Raw genomic sequence first — 13,739 nt, forward strand, 5'->3', positions numbered from 1 at the left:
GCAGACTTTCCACACCCTCCGCACAATTTGCTGTTCCACTTATCTTGGTGTCATCAGCAAATTTCGACACCATACACTCGGTTCCCTCCTCCAGATCATCTATATAAATGGTAAATAGCTGAGGCCCCAGCACCGACCCCTGGGGCACTCCACTAGTCACCAATCGCCAATCCGAATAGCACCCATTGACACCCACTCTCTGCCTCCTATTTGACAGCCAATCCCCTATCCATGCTAACACCCTACCCCCTACTCCATGACCCCTAACCTTCTGTAACAACCTTTTGTGTGGCACCTTATCAAACGCCTTCTGAAAATTGAGAAACACCACATCCACCGGTTCCCCTTTATCCACCGCACGGGACACATCCTCATAGAATTCCAATAAATTCGTCAGATACGACTTCCCCTTAACGAAACCATGCTGCGTTTGCTCTATCAAACAATTCTTCTCAAGATGTCTCGCTATTTTCTCCTTGATTACGGATTCAAGCATTTTTCCTACAACAGACATTAAACTAACCGGCCTATAATTCCCTACCTTTTGCCTGCTACCCTTTTTAAACAGCGGCGTAACATTAGCCGTTTTCCAATCTTCCGGCACTTCCCCGGAATCCAGCAAGGTTTGGAAAATAATCACCAAGGCATCCACTATCACCTCTGCCATTTCCTTCAGAACACTTGGATGCGTTCCATCCGGTCCTGGGGACTTGTCCACCATCAGTCCCTCTAGTCTGTCGAGCACTGCCTCTCTAGTAACAATGATCTCATTCAGGCCCTCCACTCCTACCATCTTTCCATCGTTAACACCCGGCAAACTATTCGCGTCCTCCTCCGTGAAGACCGAAGCAAAAACGTTATTCAAGGCCTCAGCCATTTCCTCATCCCCCACCACTGAATTCCCCCTCTCATCCTCTAAGGGTCCAACATTCACCCTAGCCAGCCTTCTCCTTTTTATAAAAACTCTTACTATCCTTTTTTATATTTAGCGCTAGCCTAGATTCATAGTTTATCCTTCCTTTCTTTATCAACTTCTTCGTCATTCTTTGTTGATATTTAAACCTCTCCCAATCCACTTCTCGCCCACTACTCTTAGCCACTCTAAACGCATCAACTTTTAATTTAATACTCTCCTTTATCTCCTTCGTTATCCATGGCTGATTATCTCTTCTCCTACGATCCTTTTTTACAATTGGAATAAATTTTTGCTGCGCACCAAGAAAGATCTCCTTAAAGATCCTCCACTGTTCTTCAGCAGACCTACCTCCCAATCTGCGTCCCCAATCTACATTCGCCAATTCCAGTGAAAACAATCCTAACCGAGTCAATCTCTCCTCATACATCAGTCCCGCCATCCCCAGGTGCAGCTGGTAAACCGTTGCAGCACCTCCTCGAGAGCAAGAACATCCTTCCTCAGAAAAGGAGACCAAAGCTGCACACAATACTCTAGGTGTGGCCTCACCAAGGCCTATATAATTGCAACAACACCTCCCTGCTCTTGTACTTGAAACTCGTCTTCTTTGTATGCCCCGCCAGGCCAGTAAATCAACATTGATTTTGGCCAGACTCAGCAAGAGACCTTGGCTGCGAGCTTAGCCACCATTGCTGACATGTCCATGTGCAAAGTGCAGAGGATTGGATACACATCACCCTGTGGTGCCCGTGGTGTGAGGGACAAACATTCATAAACCAGAAGGGCTTCCACTCACTAAACATGCAGATAATCTGTGACCACAGACTGATCATTGTGTAGGTGTGTGCATGGCAGCCAGCAAGTATCTATGACAGCCATGCCCTGAGTTGTTTGCAAGAAGTCTCACAACACCAGGTTTATTTGATAGCACAAGCCACTAGCTTTCGGAGCCCTGTCCCTTCATCAGGTGAGTAAGAGTTCTTTTCTCAAACAGGGCATATAAAGAGACAAACTCAGTTTACAAAATAATAGTTGGAATGCAAGTCTTTACAGGTAATCAAGGACGGTCACCTCAGCACTTCATCGTATGCAAGGATAACCTCACGATGCTCCACTTCTCCAGCTTCCACGCTAAACACGTTAAAGAAGCCATCCTCTACAGAAAGCCCTCCGTATACACAGGATCTGCTCAGTTGAGGAGGATCACAACAGACACCTCCAGATGCTGAAAGATGCCTTCATAAGAACAGGATATGACGCTCGATTAACAGTTCCGATGCGCCACAGCAAAAATCCGCACTGACCTCCTCAGAAGACAAACACGACACGTGGCGGACAGAGTACCCTTCGTCATCCAGTACTTCCCTGGAGTGGAGAAGCTATGACATCTTCTCCGGAGCATTCAACATGTCATTGGTGAAGACGAACATCTTGCCAACGTCATCCCCACACCCCTATTTCTTGCCTTCAAACAACTGCACAACCTCAAACAGCCCATTGTCCACAGCAAACTACCCAGTCTTCAGGAGAACAGTGATCACGACACTACACAACCCTGCCACAGCAATCTTTGAAGGATCATTAACACAGATGCCATTATCTCACGTGAGAACACCATCCACCAGGTACACAGTCCATGCGTTTGCAACTCAGCCAACGTTATCTACCTGATATGCTGCAGGAAAGGATGTCCTGAGACATGGTACATTGGGGAGACCATGTAGACATTACGACAATGGCTGAATGAACACTGCTCAACAATCACCAGGGGGGAGTGTTCTCTTCCTGTTGGGGAACATTTCACTGGTCACGGGCATTGAGCCTCTGATCTTTGGGTAAGCATTCTCCGAGGCAGCCTTCACGACACATGACAATGCAGAATCGCTGAGCAGAAACTGATAGCCAAGTTCCGCACACATGAAGATGGCCTCAACTGGGATCTTGGGTTTATGTCACACTATCTGTAACCCTCACGACTTGCCTGGGCAACCAAGAGCACTCTGTGTGATAGGCATCAGAGAGACCAATGCGCTCTGTGTGAAAGGCAGCAGTGAGGCCAGCGCTCTGTGTGAAAGGCAGCAGTGAGGCCAGCGCTCTGTGTGAAAGGCAGCAGTGAGAGCGTGAGATGACAATAACTTCAATGCTGGGAGAAAATAACTCCTTCAAACAGATGAAAGCAAAATGCAGGTTATTGAGAAGTTGATGTAATACTGTTCTGAAATGCAACTTTTTCAGGGGGAGATTTGAAAACACAGTTTATTGTTTTGATGACTAATTATTTTTAGGAACCTTTGATAATTAGCTTTTACAAACAAACAACATTTCAAACTTGCTGAAATTTAGCGTTCTGTTTACTGAGAACAGGTCAATTATATTGTTATTCCTTCATCTGAGGAACTGTTCTGATGGGAAACCTCAGAATTGCAGTGAGGGAATTATTGCTGATCTGCGAGATAGTTTATGGGTCATGTTTGATCCTCACTGAGGTGTACCCAATTCCTGGTTAAAAATTTGACTAAGATAATGATACTTACAATTAAACATTTTCTTGGAAATGAATTGCAGTAGTAGTGAATAAATACTCTGTCCAAATTTCTGTGCTGTTTAGGGCCAGCAAGAACTGCAGGAACTGGAGGATCAACAACTTCAGAGATCACCATCAGTAGTAAGATTCGGTCTTATCGTACTCGCCAAATGAAATTAATTTGTCTGCTTTGTGAACTAGTGTTGTTTCATCTTATCTCTGCTCCCTAGGGCCAATGGCAATGACTGTGACAGGTACACTTCCTGTTTCTGAGAGCAGAATTACTGGTAAGCAGAGCTTCTTTCATGTTATAAGCTGCTGTTAGTTTTGTGCTAGTTGTGATTTTTAACTCTACCATAGGTCTGCGGTTATATTGGGCCTACACCAGGTAGCAGGACAGTCTCTCAGATAGTTTCCAAAACTAGGATTAACAATAATTGAATGTATTCTCATTGTCATACGATGTTTGCGCTGCCAAGATGTCCCAGGCAAGAGACATGTTGGTGCACCATTGCCGTTCAGTGTATTTTCAGTCCATTCAGATGGAAGGGTTTGAATGTGTACCAGTTGAGTTGCTCCATATTGTTTTAAGCATCTTATTGGTTGAATATGCTTCTTTCTCTTTTGTATTGATAATATTTTCTGATGGGAAAATGGTCGAGGGATAGGAATTAGTGATCGCTTTATTTAAGCTTTTGTCGACATTTCCTTCTGAGTTCAGGAACTGTAAAGAACAAAGAAAATTTCAGCACAGGTACAGCCCCTTTGGCTCTTCAAGCCTGCACTGACTATGCTGCCTGACTTAACTATGGTAGTGACATATCTGCTTCCACTACCTCTCCCACCAATGACAAATACACAAATAGGATGGGAATAGAAGGATATGGTCCTTGGAAGGGTAGGGGGTTTTAGTTAAGTCAGGCAGCATAGTCAGTGCAGGCTTGAAGGGCCAAAGGGGCTTTACCTGTGCTGAAATTTTGCTGAAATTGGTGGGAGAGTAGTGGAAGCAGATATATCACTACCATATCTGCTTTCACTACCTCTCCCACCAGCGAGTTCCAGACACCCACTGCCTTCTGTGTAAAAAAAAAGTCTGCCTCGTACATCTCATTGAAACCTTGCTCCTTGCATCTTAAACCTGTGCACCCTAATAATTGACTCTCCCACCCTGGGACAAAGCTCTGACTATCCACTCAAAATCCATGCCTCTCATAATCTTGTAGACTTCTATCGGGTCGCCCCTCAACTTCCGTCGTTCTATGATTGTTGGTGTTTTACTTGCCTCACTATTAATTGATGCAAAGTTTGCTGAGACTGAAGAGCTTTTCATTGAACAGAAATTGGAATAGTAAATGCAACCTGATAAGTAGATGTTTTGCATTATCAATTATAAATTTCAGAAGAGTTTGGTGTAACTGAATAAGATTATTAATTATAATGCCAGCTTGTCTCTATTGTCAGTTTGAGAGTATGAATGGCAACATATCTGAATTTAGAAAAAAAGTAATAAGGAAGATTGTCCAACCTATAACGGCCAATGGAAAATCCTGGTTTTGACAATCCGCATTTCTGTTTTCGAAGCGTGTATTGAAATTTAAAATTTGATATATTGTATTTGCATTTCTGATGGGAAATTGGTCCACTGATAGTCACAGAGAAAACAAAAACATTTGTCAAAGCTTGGAGGGTGGGAACACACAAATCAAGCGTGGAATACAAGGGAAGTAGAAAGAAACCTAAGCAAAGAGTAAGGAGGGCTAAAAAGGGTCACAAAAAAGCACTGGCCAGCAAGATTAAGGAAAATGCTTTTTATACATACGTAAAGGACAAGAGGGTAGCCAGGGAGACAGTTGGCCCACTCAAGTAGAAGGGAGGGAATTTATGCATAGACCCAGAGGAAATGGGCAAAGTATTAAATGAGTACTTTGTGTCAGTATTCACCAAAGAGAAGAACTTGGTGGATAATGAGTCTGGGAAAGGATGTGTAGATAATTTGATTCATGTTGAGATCGAAAAGGAAGAATATTGGGGTTCTTGAGAAACATTAAGGTAGACAAGTCCCCTGGGCCTGATGGGATATATCCCAGAATACTGAGAGAGGCAAGGGAGGAAATTGTTGGGGCCTTGAGAGAAATCTTTGTATCCTCACTGGCAACAGGGAAGGTCCCAAAGGATTGGAGAATAGCCAATATTGCTCCTTTGTTTAAGAAGTGTAGCAAGAATAATCCAGGTAGTTACAGGCCAGTGAGCCTTACGTCAGTGGTAGGGAAATTATTGGAGAGGATTCTTCAAGACAGGATTTATTCCCACTTGGAAATAAGTGGACGGATTAGTGAGAGGCAACATTGTTTTGTGAAGGGAAGATTGTCTCTCATGAACTTGATTGAGTTTTTCGAGGAAGTGACAAAGATGATTGATGAGGGTAGGGCAGCGGATGTTGTCTACATGGACTTCAATAAGGCCTTTGACAAGGTCCCTCTTGGCAGATTATTGCAGAAGGTGAAGTCACATGGGATCAGAGGTGAGCTGGCAACATGGATACAAAACTGGCTCAATCAAAGAAGATAGAGGATAGCAGTGGAAGGGTGTGTTTCTGAATGGAGGGCTGTGACAAGTGGTGTTCCTCAGGGATCAGTGCAGGGACCTTTACTGTTTGTAATATATGTAAGTGATTTGGAGGAAAGTGTAACTTGTTTGATAAGTAAATTTGCCAACAACACAACGGTTGGTGGATTTGTGGATGGCGATGAGGACCATCAGTAGGGTACAACAGGATATAGATCAGTTGGAGACTTGGGCAGAGAGATAGCAGATGGAGTTTAATCCAGACAAATGTGAGGTAATGCATTTTGTAAGGTCTGATACAGATAGGAAATATACAGTAAATGGCAGACTCCTTAAGAGTATTGATAGGCTAAAGAATCTGGGTGTTCAGGTACACAGGTCACTGAAAGTGGCAATGCAGGTGGAGAAGGTAGTCAAGAAGACATATGGCATGCTTACCTTCATCGGCCGGGGCATTGAGTTTAAAAATTGGCAAGTCATGTTGTATAGCACATAATATACATAATATGTTGGTACATGATACCTAAGCAGTATATAATGAATATATATATAAATATGTATTTAGGGCATGCAAGCTTTCTTGATTGAATGTCTTTTTCCTTTTGTGCTGATAATGCTCTCTGATGATATATTGGTCCACTGCTAGCAATTAGTGAGTGCTTGTTGTCTCTTGTTGACAATTTTAGTTCTCAATATTGAAAACTTGAACACAACCTTGTTGGTTTTTGAATTGCCTCATTGCACATGGATGCATACTTACATCAGGTGTGATGGAGCTTTTCCTTGAAGAGGTTTTGTAAAAGTGAATATTAGCTGAGGTAGTGGGCGAGATTTTATGACCTCGCTCTGGCAAGCTAATGTCCAAGCAATTCCTTGTTAAGAATTTAACTAACATAATGATGCTCATGTCCAATCGTTTCCTTGGAAATGAATTGCAGCAGTAGTGAATAAATACTCTGTCCAAATTTCTTTGCTGTTTAGGGCCAACAACAATTGCAGGAACTGGAAGACCAACAACTTCAGAGATCACCGTCAGTGGTGAGTGCTTGTTTTATCGCACTCACCATCCAATTAATTTGTATTCTTCACTAACTGATATTGTTTGATATTATCTTTGCTTGCTAGGGTCAACAGCAACGCTTGTGACAGGTACACTTCCTGTTTCTGAGAGCAGAATTACTGGTGAGCAGAGCTTCACTAATGTTATAAGCTGTTGTTAGTGTTGTGCTATTTGTGATTTTTAACTCTTCAATTTATCTGCGGTTATATTGGACTACACCAGCTGCAGGACATTCACTCAGATTGTTTCTGAAACTTTGATTAACAATGATTGAATGTATTCTCAGTGTCATAGGATTTTTGTGCTGCCAACGTGACCCTACCAAGGGACATCTTGTTGGTGCATCATTGCAGTTTACTGTATTTCAGTCCATTCAGATGGAAGGGTACTGTATTTCAGTCTATTCGGATGGAAGGGTATCAATGTGTACCAGTTGAGTTGTTCCATAATGCTTTAAGTAATCATCTTTTTGGTTGAAAGTGCTTATTTCTCCATTGTATTGATAATGTTTTCTGATGGGAAAATGGATGCAGTTAGTCAATGTTTTGTTTAAGTATTTGTACACTTTTATTTCTCAGTTCAGGAACTGTGAGCTCAAGAATGTTGGTGTCTTACTTGCCTCACTGCTAATTGATGCAAATTTTGTTGAGACTGAAAAGTTTTTCACTGAACAGAAATTGGAATAGTAAATACTACCTGATGTAGCAGATGTCTGATATTATCAATTATAAATTTTAAAAGAGTTTGGTGTAATTGCATAAGATTATTGATTATGTCAGCTGCCCACCTTGTCCCTGTTGTCACATTGAGAGGATGAATGGCAACATATTTGAATTTAGAAAGAAGGTAATAAGGAAGACTGTCCAACCTGTAATGGGCAATGGAAAATCCTGGTTTTGACAATCTGCATTTTTGTTTTGGAAGTGTGTAGTGAAATTTAAAATTTGATATGTGTATTTGCATTTCTGATGGGAAATTGGGCCGCTGATAGTAATTAGCGAATCCATTATTTCCATTTGTTTACAATTTTAGTTCCTGACATTGAAAACTTCGAGCGTAACCTTGTTGGTGTTTAAATTGCCTCACTGCACATTGATGCATATTTATGGTGAGATTGATAGAGCTTCTCATTAGAGATATTTGAAATGTGAACATTAGCTGAGAAAGAATAAGTCGGGCATTATCAATTGAACATTCAGGTGAAGATGGTGGTATTGAATAAATTTGCTGTTTATAATGCACCTTACCTCATGTGTCACTTTGCCTGTTTTGAGCGAAATATTGGCAAAATCTTTAAATTAAAGTAAGATGCTGATAGGAAAGTCAATCCTAAACCTATTGAGCGATGGAGATTGGAGTTGAATGTATATAAGTTTTGGAAGCATATATTGAAGTTTAAAGTCTGTTTATTTGAATCTTGCCTTTGCATTTTCAAGACCTAAGGAATTGCTGCTATTCATTTTAGAAGCTATATCCCTTTATTTGCATGAATGATGATAGGTAAGGCAACTGGTGCTTTGAGGTGTACAATAATGGTTGTGCATTCTGAGAATGAAGGGTCAGTCTTGAAAGAATCTAATTTGTAAATGCAAAAATCAGTGTAGTCTTCTGCTTTGTTTCTGGAATATTATGGTCCTTAAATATTAAGTTTCTTTATGAAAAGCAAACAAAGTAATTCCTTCAAAACTGATGAAAGCAAATGCGTATTAGCGAGAAATTAGAACATAGAACATTACAGCGCAGAACAGGCCCTTCAGCCCACGATGTTGCATATTGATATATTATTGATCAGAATGGTGAGTTTTAGTGAGAATTTTGAAAATACTTTTGTTTTGAAGATTAATCATTTTTGGAACTTATAAAGATTAGCTTCTAATAGCAAACAACATCTCAAACTTGTGAGAAATTTAACATTGTGTTTGCTGACAACAGATCAATTGAATTGTTCCTTCAGGCAACATAGCTGAGGAATTGTTCTGAAGGGGAACCTCAGAATTTGAGTGAGGGAATTATTCCTGATATTTTAGATTGTTTATAGATCTTCGTTGTTCGTTATGAATGTGCAAGCATTCCTTGGTTAAGAATTTGCCTGACCAAATGAAGCTTATAATGCCTAAATGTTTTCTTGGAAATGAATGGCCATAGGATTGAATAAATGCTCTAAATCAATTTTTGTGCTGTTTAGGGCCAATAACAACTGCTGGAATTGGAGGACCAACAACTTCAGAGACCACCATCAGTGGTAAATATTGGTTTTATTGTACTTGCCACATCAAATTAATTTGTGTGTTTCATGAACTAATCTTATTTCATCTTACCTCTGCTCTCTAGCGCCAACAGCAATGAATGTGACAGGTACACTTCCTGTTTCTGAGGGCAGAATTACTGGTGAGCAGACCTTGTTTTGTGCTACAAGATGCTGTTAATCTTCTGCAATTTGTGATTTTTAACTCTATCATATTTCTGTGATTATATTGGACCTACACCGGATAGCAGGACAGTCACTCAGAACCCCTCTGAAACTGTAATTAACAATGAGTGAATGTATTCTCAGTGTCATACGATGTTGCGCTGCCAAGGTGTCCCAGCGAAGGGATATGTTGTTGGTGCATCATAGCTGTTCAGTGCATTTTAAGTCCATTTAGATGGAAGGGTTTGAATGTGTACCAGTTGAATTGTTTTTGGTAAGCATCTTCTTGTTTGAATGTGCTTGTTTCTCCTTTGTACTGATAATATTTTCTAAAGGGAAAATGGTCAATGGATAGAAATTAGTAAATGCTTTATTTCAGCTTTTGTATACTTTTACTTCTCAGTATGGGAACTGCGAGCCTGAGAATGTTGGTGTTTTACTTGCCTCATTGATGCCTACTTATGTTGAAACTAAAGAGCTTTTCATTGTACAGAAATTGGAATAGTAAATTGTACCTGATATAGCAGATGTCTGACATTATCAATAATAACTGTTAGAAGAGGATGTTGTTATTGAATAAGATTATTGATTATAATGTCGGCTGACTGCCATGTCCCAATTGCTTGCTTGATAGTGTGAATGGCAACATACTTGAACTTAGAAAGAAGGTAATAAGAAAGACTGTCCAATCTGTAATGGGCAATAGAAATTCCTGGTTTTGACAATCTGCATTTCTATTTTGGAAGCATGTATTGAAATTTAAAATTTGATATATGTGTATTTGCATTTTGAAAAGCCAGCATTTTGATGCCATTTATTACAGAAATCTCAATCTATTGATTTGCATGAATGATGATAGTTGAGGTATCAGCCAATTTCAGATGCAAGATAATGCTTGGTTTGGCTGTGATTGAAAGGATCTGCTTGAAAGCATCTCATTCAAAGAGTCTTTTATTTTGATTCGACGGTATAATAGACCTCGCTGGTGAAATGTATATTCAGACAGACAGATAAAATTATTTCTTCAAACAGAATAAATCTGAACAATGGTCTTATTGTTGGCATGATTGAAGTTGACCATATTTCCAGTCCATTGACATAGAAGTGTCCAAGTAAGTCCCACTTGTGTTGTATGACTTTCCTTTATGTGGAGATGCCAGCGTTAGACTGGGATGGGCACACTAAGAAGTCTCACAACACCAGGTTAAAGTTCAACAGGTTTATTTGATAGCACAAGCTTTAGGAGTGCTGCTGTTACATCAGGTGATGATGACTCATCTGATGAAGGAGCAGTGCTCCGAAAGCTTGAGATACCAAATAAACCTGTTGGACTTTAACCTGGTGTTATGAGACTTCTTACAGGACTTTCCTTTTGCAAGCGCTTTCTTGATTGAATGTCATTCTTTCTCTTTTATGCTGATAATGCTCTCTGATGGGATATTGGTCCATTAGTGAGTGCTTGTTGTCTTTTGTTGACAATTTTAGTTCTCTATATTGAAAATTTGAACACAACCATGTTGGCTTTTGAATTGCCTCATTGCGCATTGATGCATATTTACATCAGGTTTGATGGAGCTTTTCCTTGAAGAGATGTTGTAAAAGTGAATATTAGCTGAGTTAATGGCCAGGATTTTATGACCTCGCTCTGGCGACAAATGTTCAAGCAATTCCTTGTTAAGAATTTAACTGACATGATACTTATATCCAAACATTTCCTTGGAAATGAATTGCAGTAGTAGTGAATAGATATTAGATAATAGCGAATCATCGTGATATTATCTCTGCTCCCTAGGGCCAACAGCAATGACTCTGACAGGTGTATATCCTGTTTCTGAGAACAGAATTACTGGTGAGCAGAGCTTCTCTCATGTTATGAGCTGCTATTAATTTTCTGCTATTTGTCATTTCTGACTTTTCTATATGTCTGTCGTTACGTTGGACCTACTCCAGCTGTGTTATTGGCGCATCATGGCACTGCTCAAGGGTACACTGGAACTGTCCAGTGGGTGGTGCCAGTGGGATAATAGCATGCTTGAGGCAGGGTCTATTGGGGCCAACGGTTTTGTGGATGTGCTAGAGTGGATACACCGATTTCCTCATTGACAGATTGGTGACTGCGTTGTAGCCAGCTCAGCACTATGCTGCTGACCTCTCAGATCGGCTGAGGCCCCACCCCATATTTCAGCGTGGCACTCTATGGCACTCTGTGATTGTTGGCAATTCATTCAGATAAGTATGCTCAAAGAATGGGTGAAAAATTCACCGGTTTTCCCACCCATTGGGAAATCTGGCCAATATGTTTCATTTTTATTCTTCCCGCCTAAATGGATAACTTCACATTCTCCTTCATTATATTCCATTTGTCAGATCTTTGCCAACTCACTTAAACTATCATGTCCCCATGTAACCTTCTTATGTCCCCTTCATAATTTACTTTCCTGATTTGCTTCCATTTCCTGATTTACGGCTATTTCTGGGATTTTCTGTCTTCTCTGGCGAAGACCAATTTAAAGTACCTGTTTAATTGATCCACCATAGCCCTACTTTCCATTACCAATTCTCTGGATGCATGTTCTGCCAGGCTAACAATCAATTTGTTAACATTTCCCAGGGGATGCAATTTAAAAATCAAGGTCTTCCATTTCTCATTGTGATGTGAAGATTTTTTTATCTCTCAAATGATTGTCATTATTATGTGGAATGCGCTGCTACAGAGAGCAGCAAAGCTAGGGTCATTGAATATTTTTAATGTTGAATTTGATAGATTGATAGACCAGGAAGTCAAAGATTATGGGGGTAGACTCAAAAGTTAGTTAAGGCCATAATAAAATTAGTTGTGATTTTATGAAACTAGAGAAGAGGCTAGGGGGACAGAATGGCCTGCATCTAGTTCTTGAGTTCTAAATTTGTGATTTAATATTCTGTAATATGTTCTTAGGACCAATACCAACAGGCATTCCTTTGATTTCTGGAACACCAATTATTGGTAACTAATAGTTTTCTCTTTATCACATATTTACTTTGCAAATGATAGCCAACATAGTGGCTTAGTGTTGGCACATAATTGAAGTTCTTCACATATTCTGCTCATTCATCCGTTGTCGTTGTTTGTCTTCCTGCGCCTAGTGGTGTGCATGGCAGACTTTCATCTGTTTCCATTGTGAGTTTTATCTGGAACAGGTTGCTAACCTGCCATCAGCGGCTGATAGCTTGAGGGGCACCACTGCATATCAAGCATGGCTGACCAGCATTCTCTCCTGCTCTTCCCATCTGCCATTGGTGTGTGTTGGAAGGATTAATTTGCTAAATAGGTTTTTTCAACCTCCAAATTAGCGTTAAAAGTGTTAAAATGGAGAAATTAATGAGGTAATAATAAGTGAAATGTATTGCTTTTTTTTTGAAATACACTCTTTTTATTCTTTGCTAAGTAAATTTTAATTTTAATTGAAAGCATTTTATTTTTGTTGATGAAGGCCAATGACTTCCTTTATAACACTTTGTCACTATTCAAACAAAAACTTGCGCTTTCAGGCAAACTGGACCAAGAGCTGTTCTCAATGATGGTCATTACATTTCTTGAAGGGAGTTAATTAATTATTGATCTGATCATTGTGTCTATAGAAATGGTTGTATTTTGCTTTTTTGATTCTGACAAAGTAAGAATAATATCTAAAATATTGCTTAGTTAAACAGCCATAACAAAACTTGCTCCTCCAGCATTCCTGACCTGCTGCAGGTCCCATCATTGTGGCACAGGCTATTAGTTTAAAATTCTGACTTTTTTGTTGAAGAATCGGGAAATTGCTATCAATGATGGCCACAGCCTAAATCTATCTTTGACTATGAAAGATTATAGCAAATAATGGTAGTTCAGTTTTTACAGTAACTGTTGTTGCCTCTGAGAACAAGAAGAATTGTTTAAAAGCACTTATCTGAAGTGTTCTTGACCAAAGGCTTTTCTTTTATTGATTCTGGACAATGATATTGATACTACTATCAAATGTTATTATCTACTATCAAACTTTCCATTTAGAAAGATATGATGAATTATGCCAGCTGTGGCTGTCTCAATAGCACTCTCATTTCTCAACTACCTCGATAAATCAAGTCCCACCCAGAGATATGGACGCACAAATCTGGGCTCACGCTCCAGCGCAGTGCTGAGGGAGTGCTGCATCCTTATATTAGCTAGCCCCATATCTGTAAGAACCAGTCCAGAGTCAAGTATTTCAGAAAATAACCATCAATAGATCTATTATTTCCAGGG

At 40.0% G+C, this 13,739-nt stretch overlaps 1 protein-coding gene across 1 annotated transcript in view; it reads left to right on the top strand.

Moving 5' to 3' along the window:
• LOC145355594 (uncharacterized) overlaps nucleotides 1-13,739 on the top strand; it is a 34,882-nt gene that overhangs the window by 14,018 nt on the left and 7,125 nt on the right. Inside the window, exons 13-15 of the mRNA XM_080207844.1 lie at nucleotides 6,984-7,040; nucleotides 9,248-9,304; nucleotides 9,394-9,450. Coding sequence (XP_080063970.1) covers nucleotides 6,984-7,040; nucleotides 9,248-9,304; nucleotides 9,394-9,450 — 171 coding nt within the window. The remainder of the gene's footprint in view (nucleotides 1-6,983; nucleotides 7,041-9,247; nucleotides 9,305-9,393; nucleotides 9,451-13,739) is intronic.

This window comes from Carcharhinus amblyrhynchos, chromosome 19, assembly GCF_965287045.1.
Source record: "Carcharhinus amblyrhynchos chromosome 19, sCarAmb.v2.hapA, whole genome shotgun sequence".
NCBI classification, from domain to species: domain Eukaryota; kingdom Metazoa; phylum Chordata; class Chondrichthyes; order Carcharhiniformes; family Carcharhinidae; genus Carcharhinus; species Carcharhinus amblyrhynchos.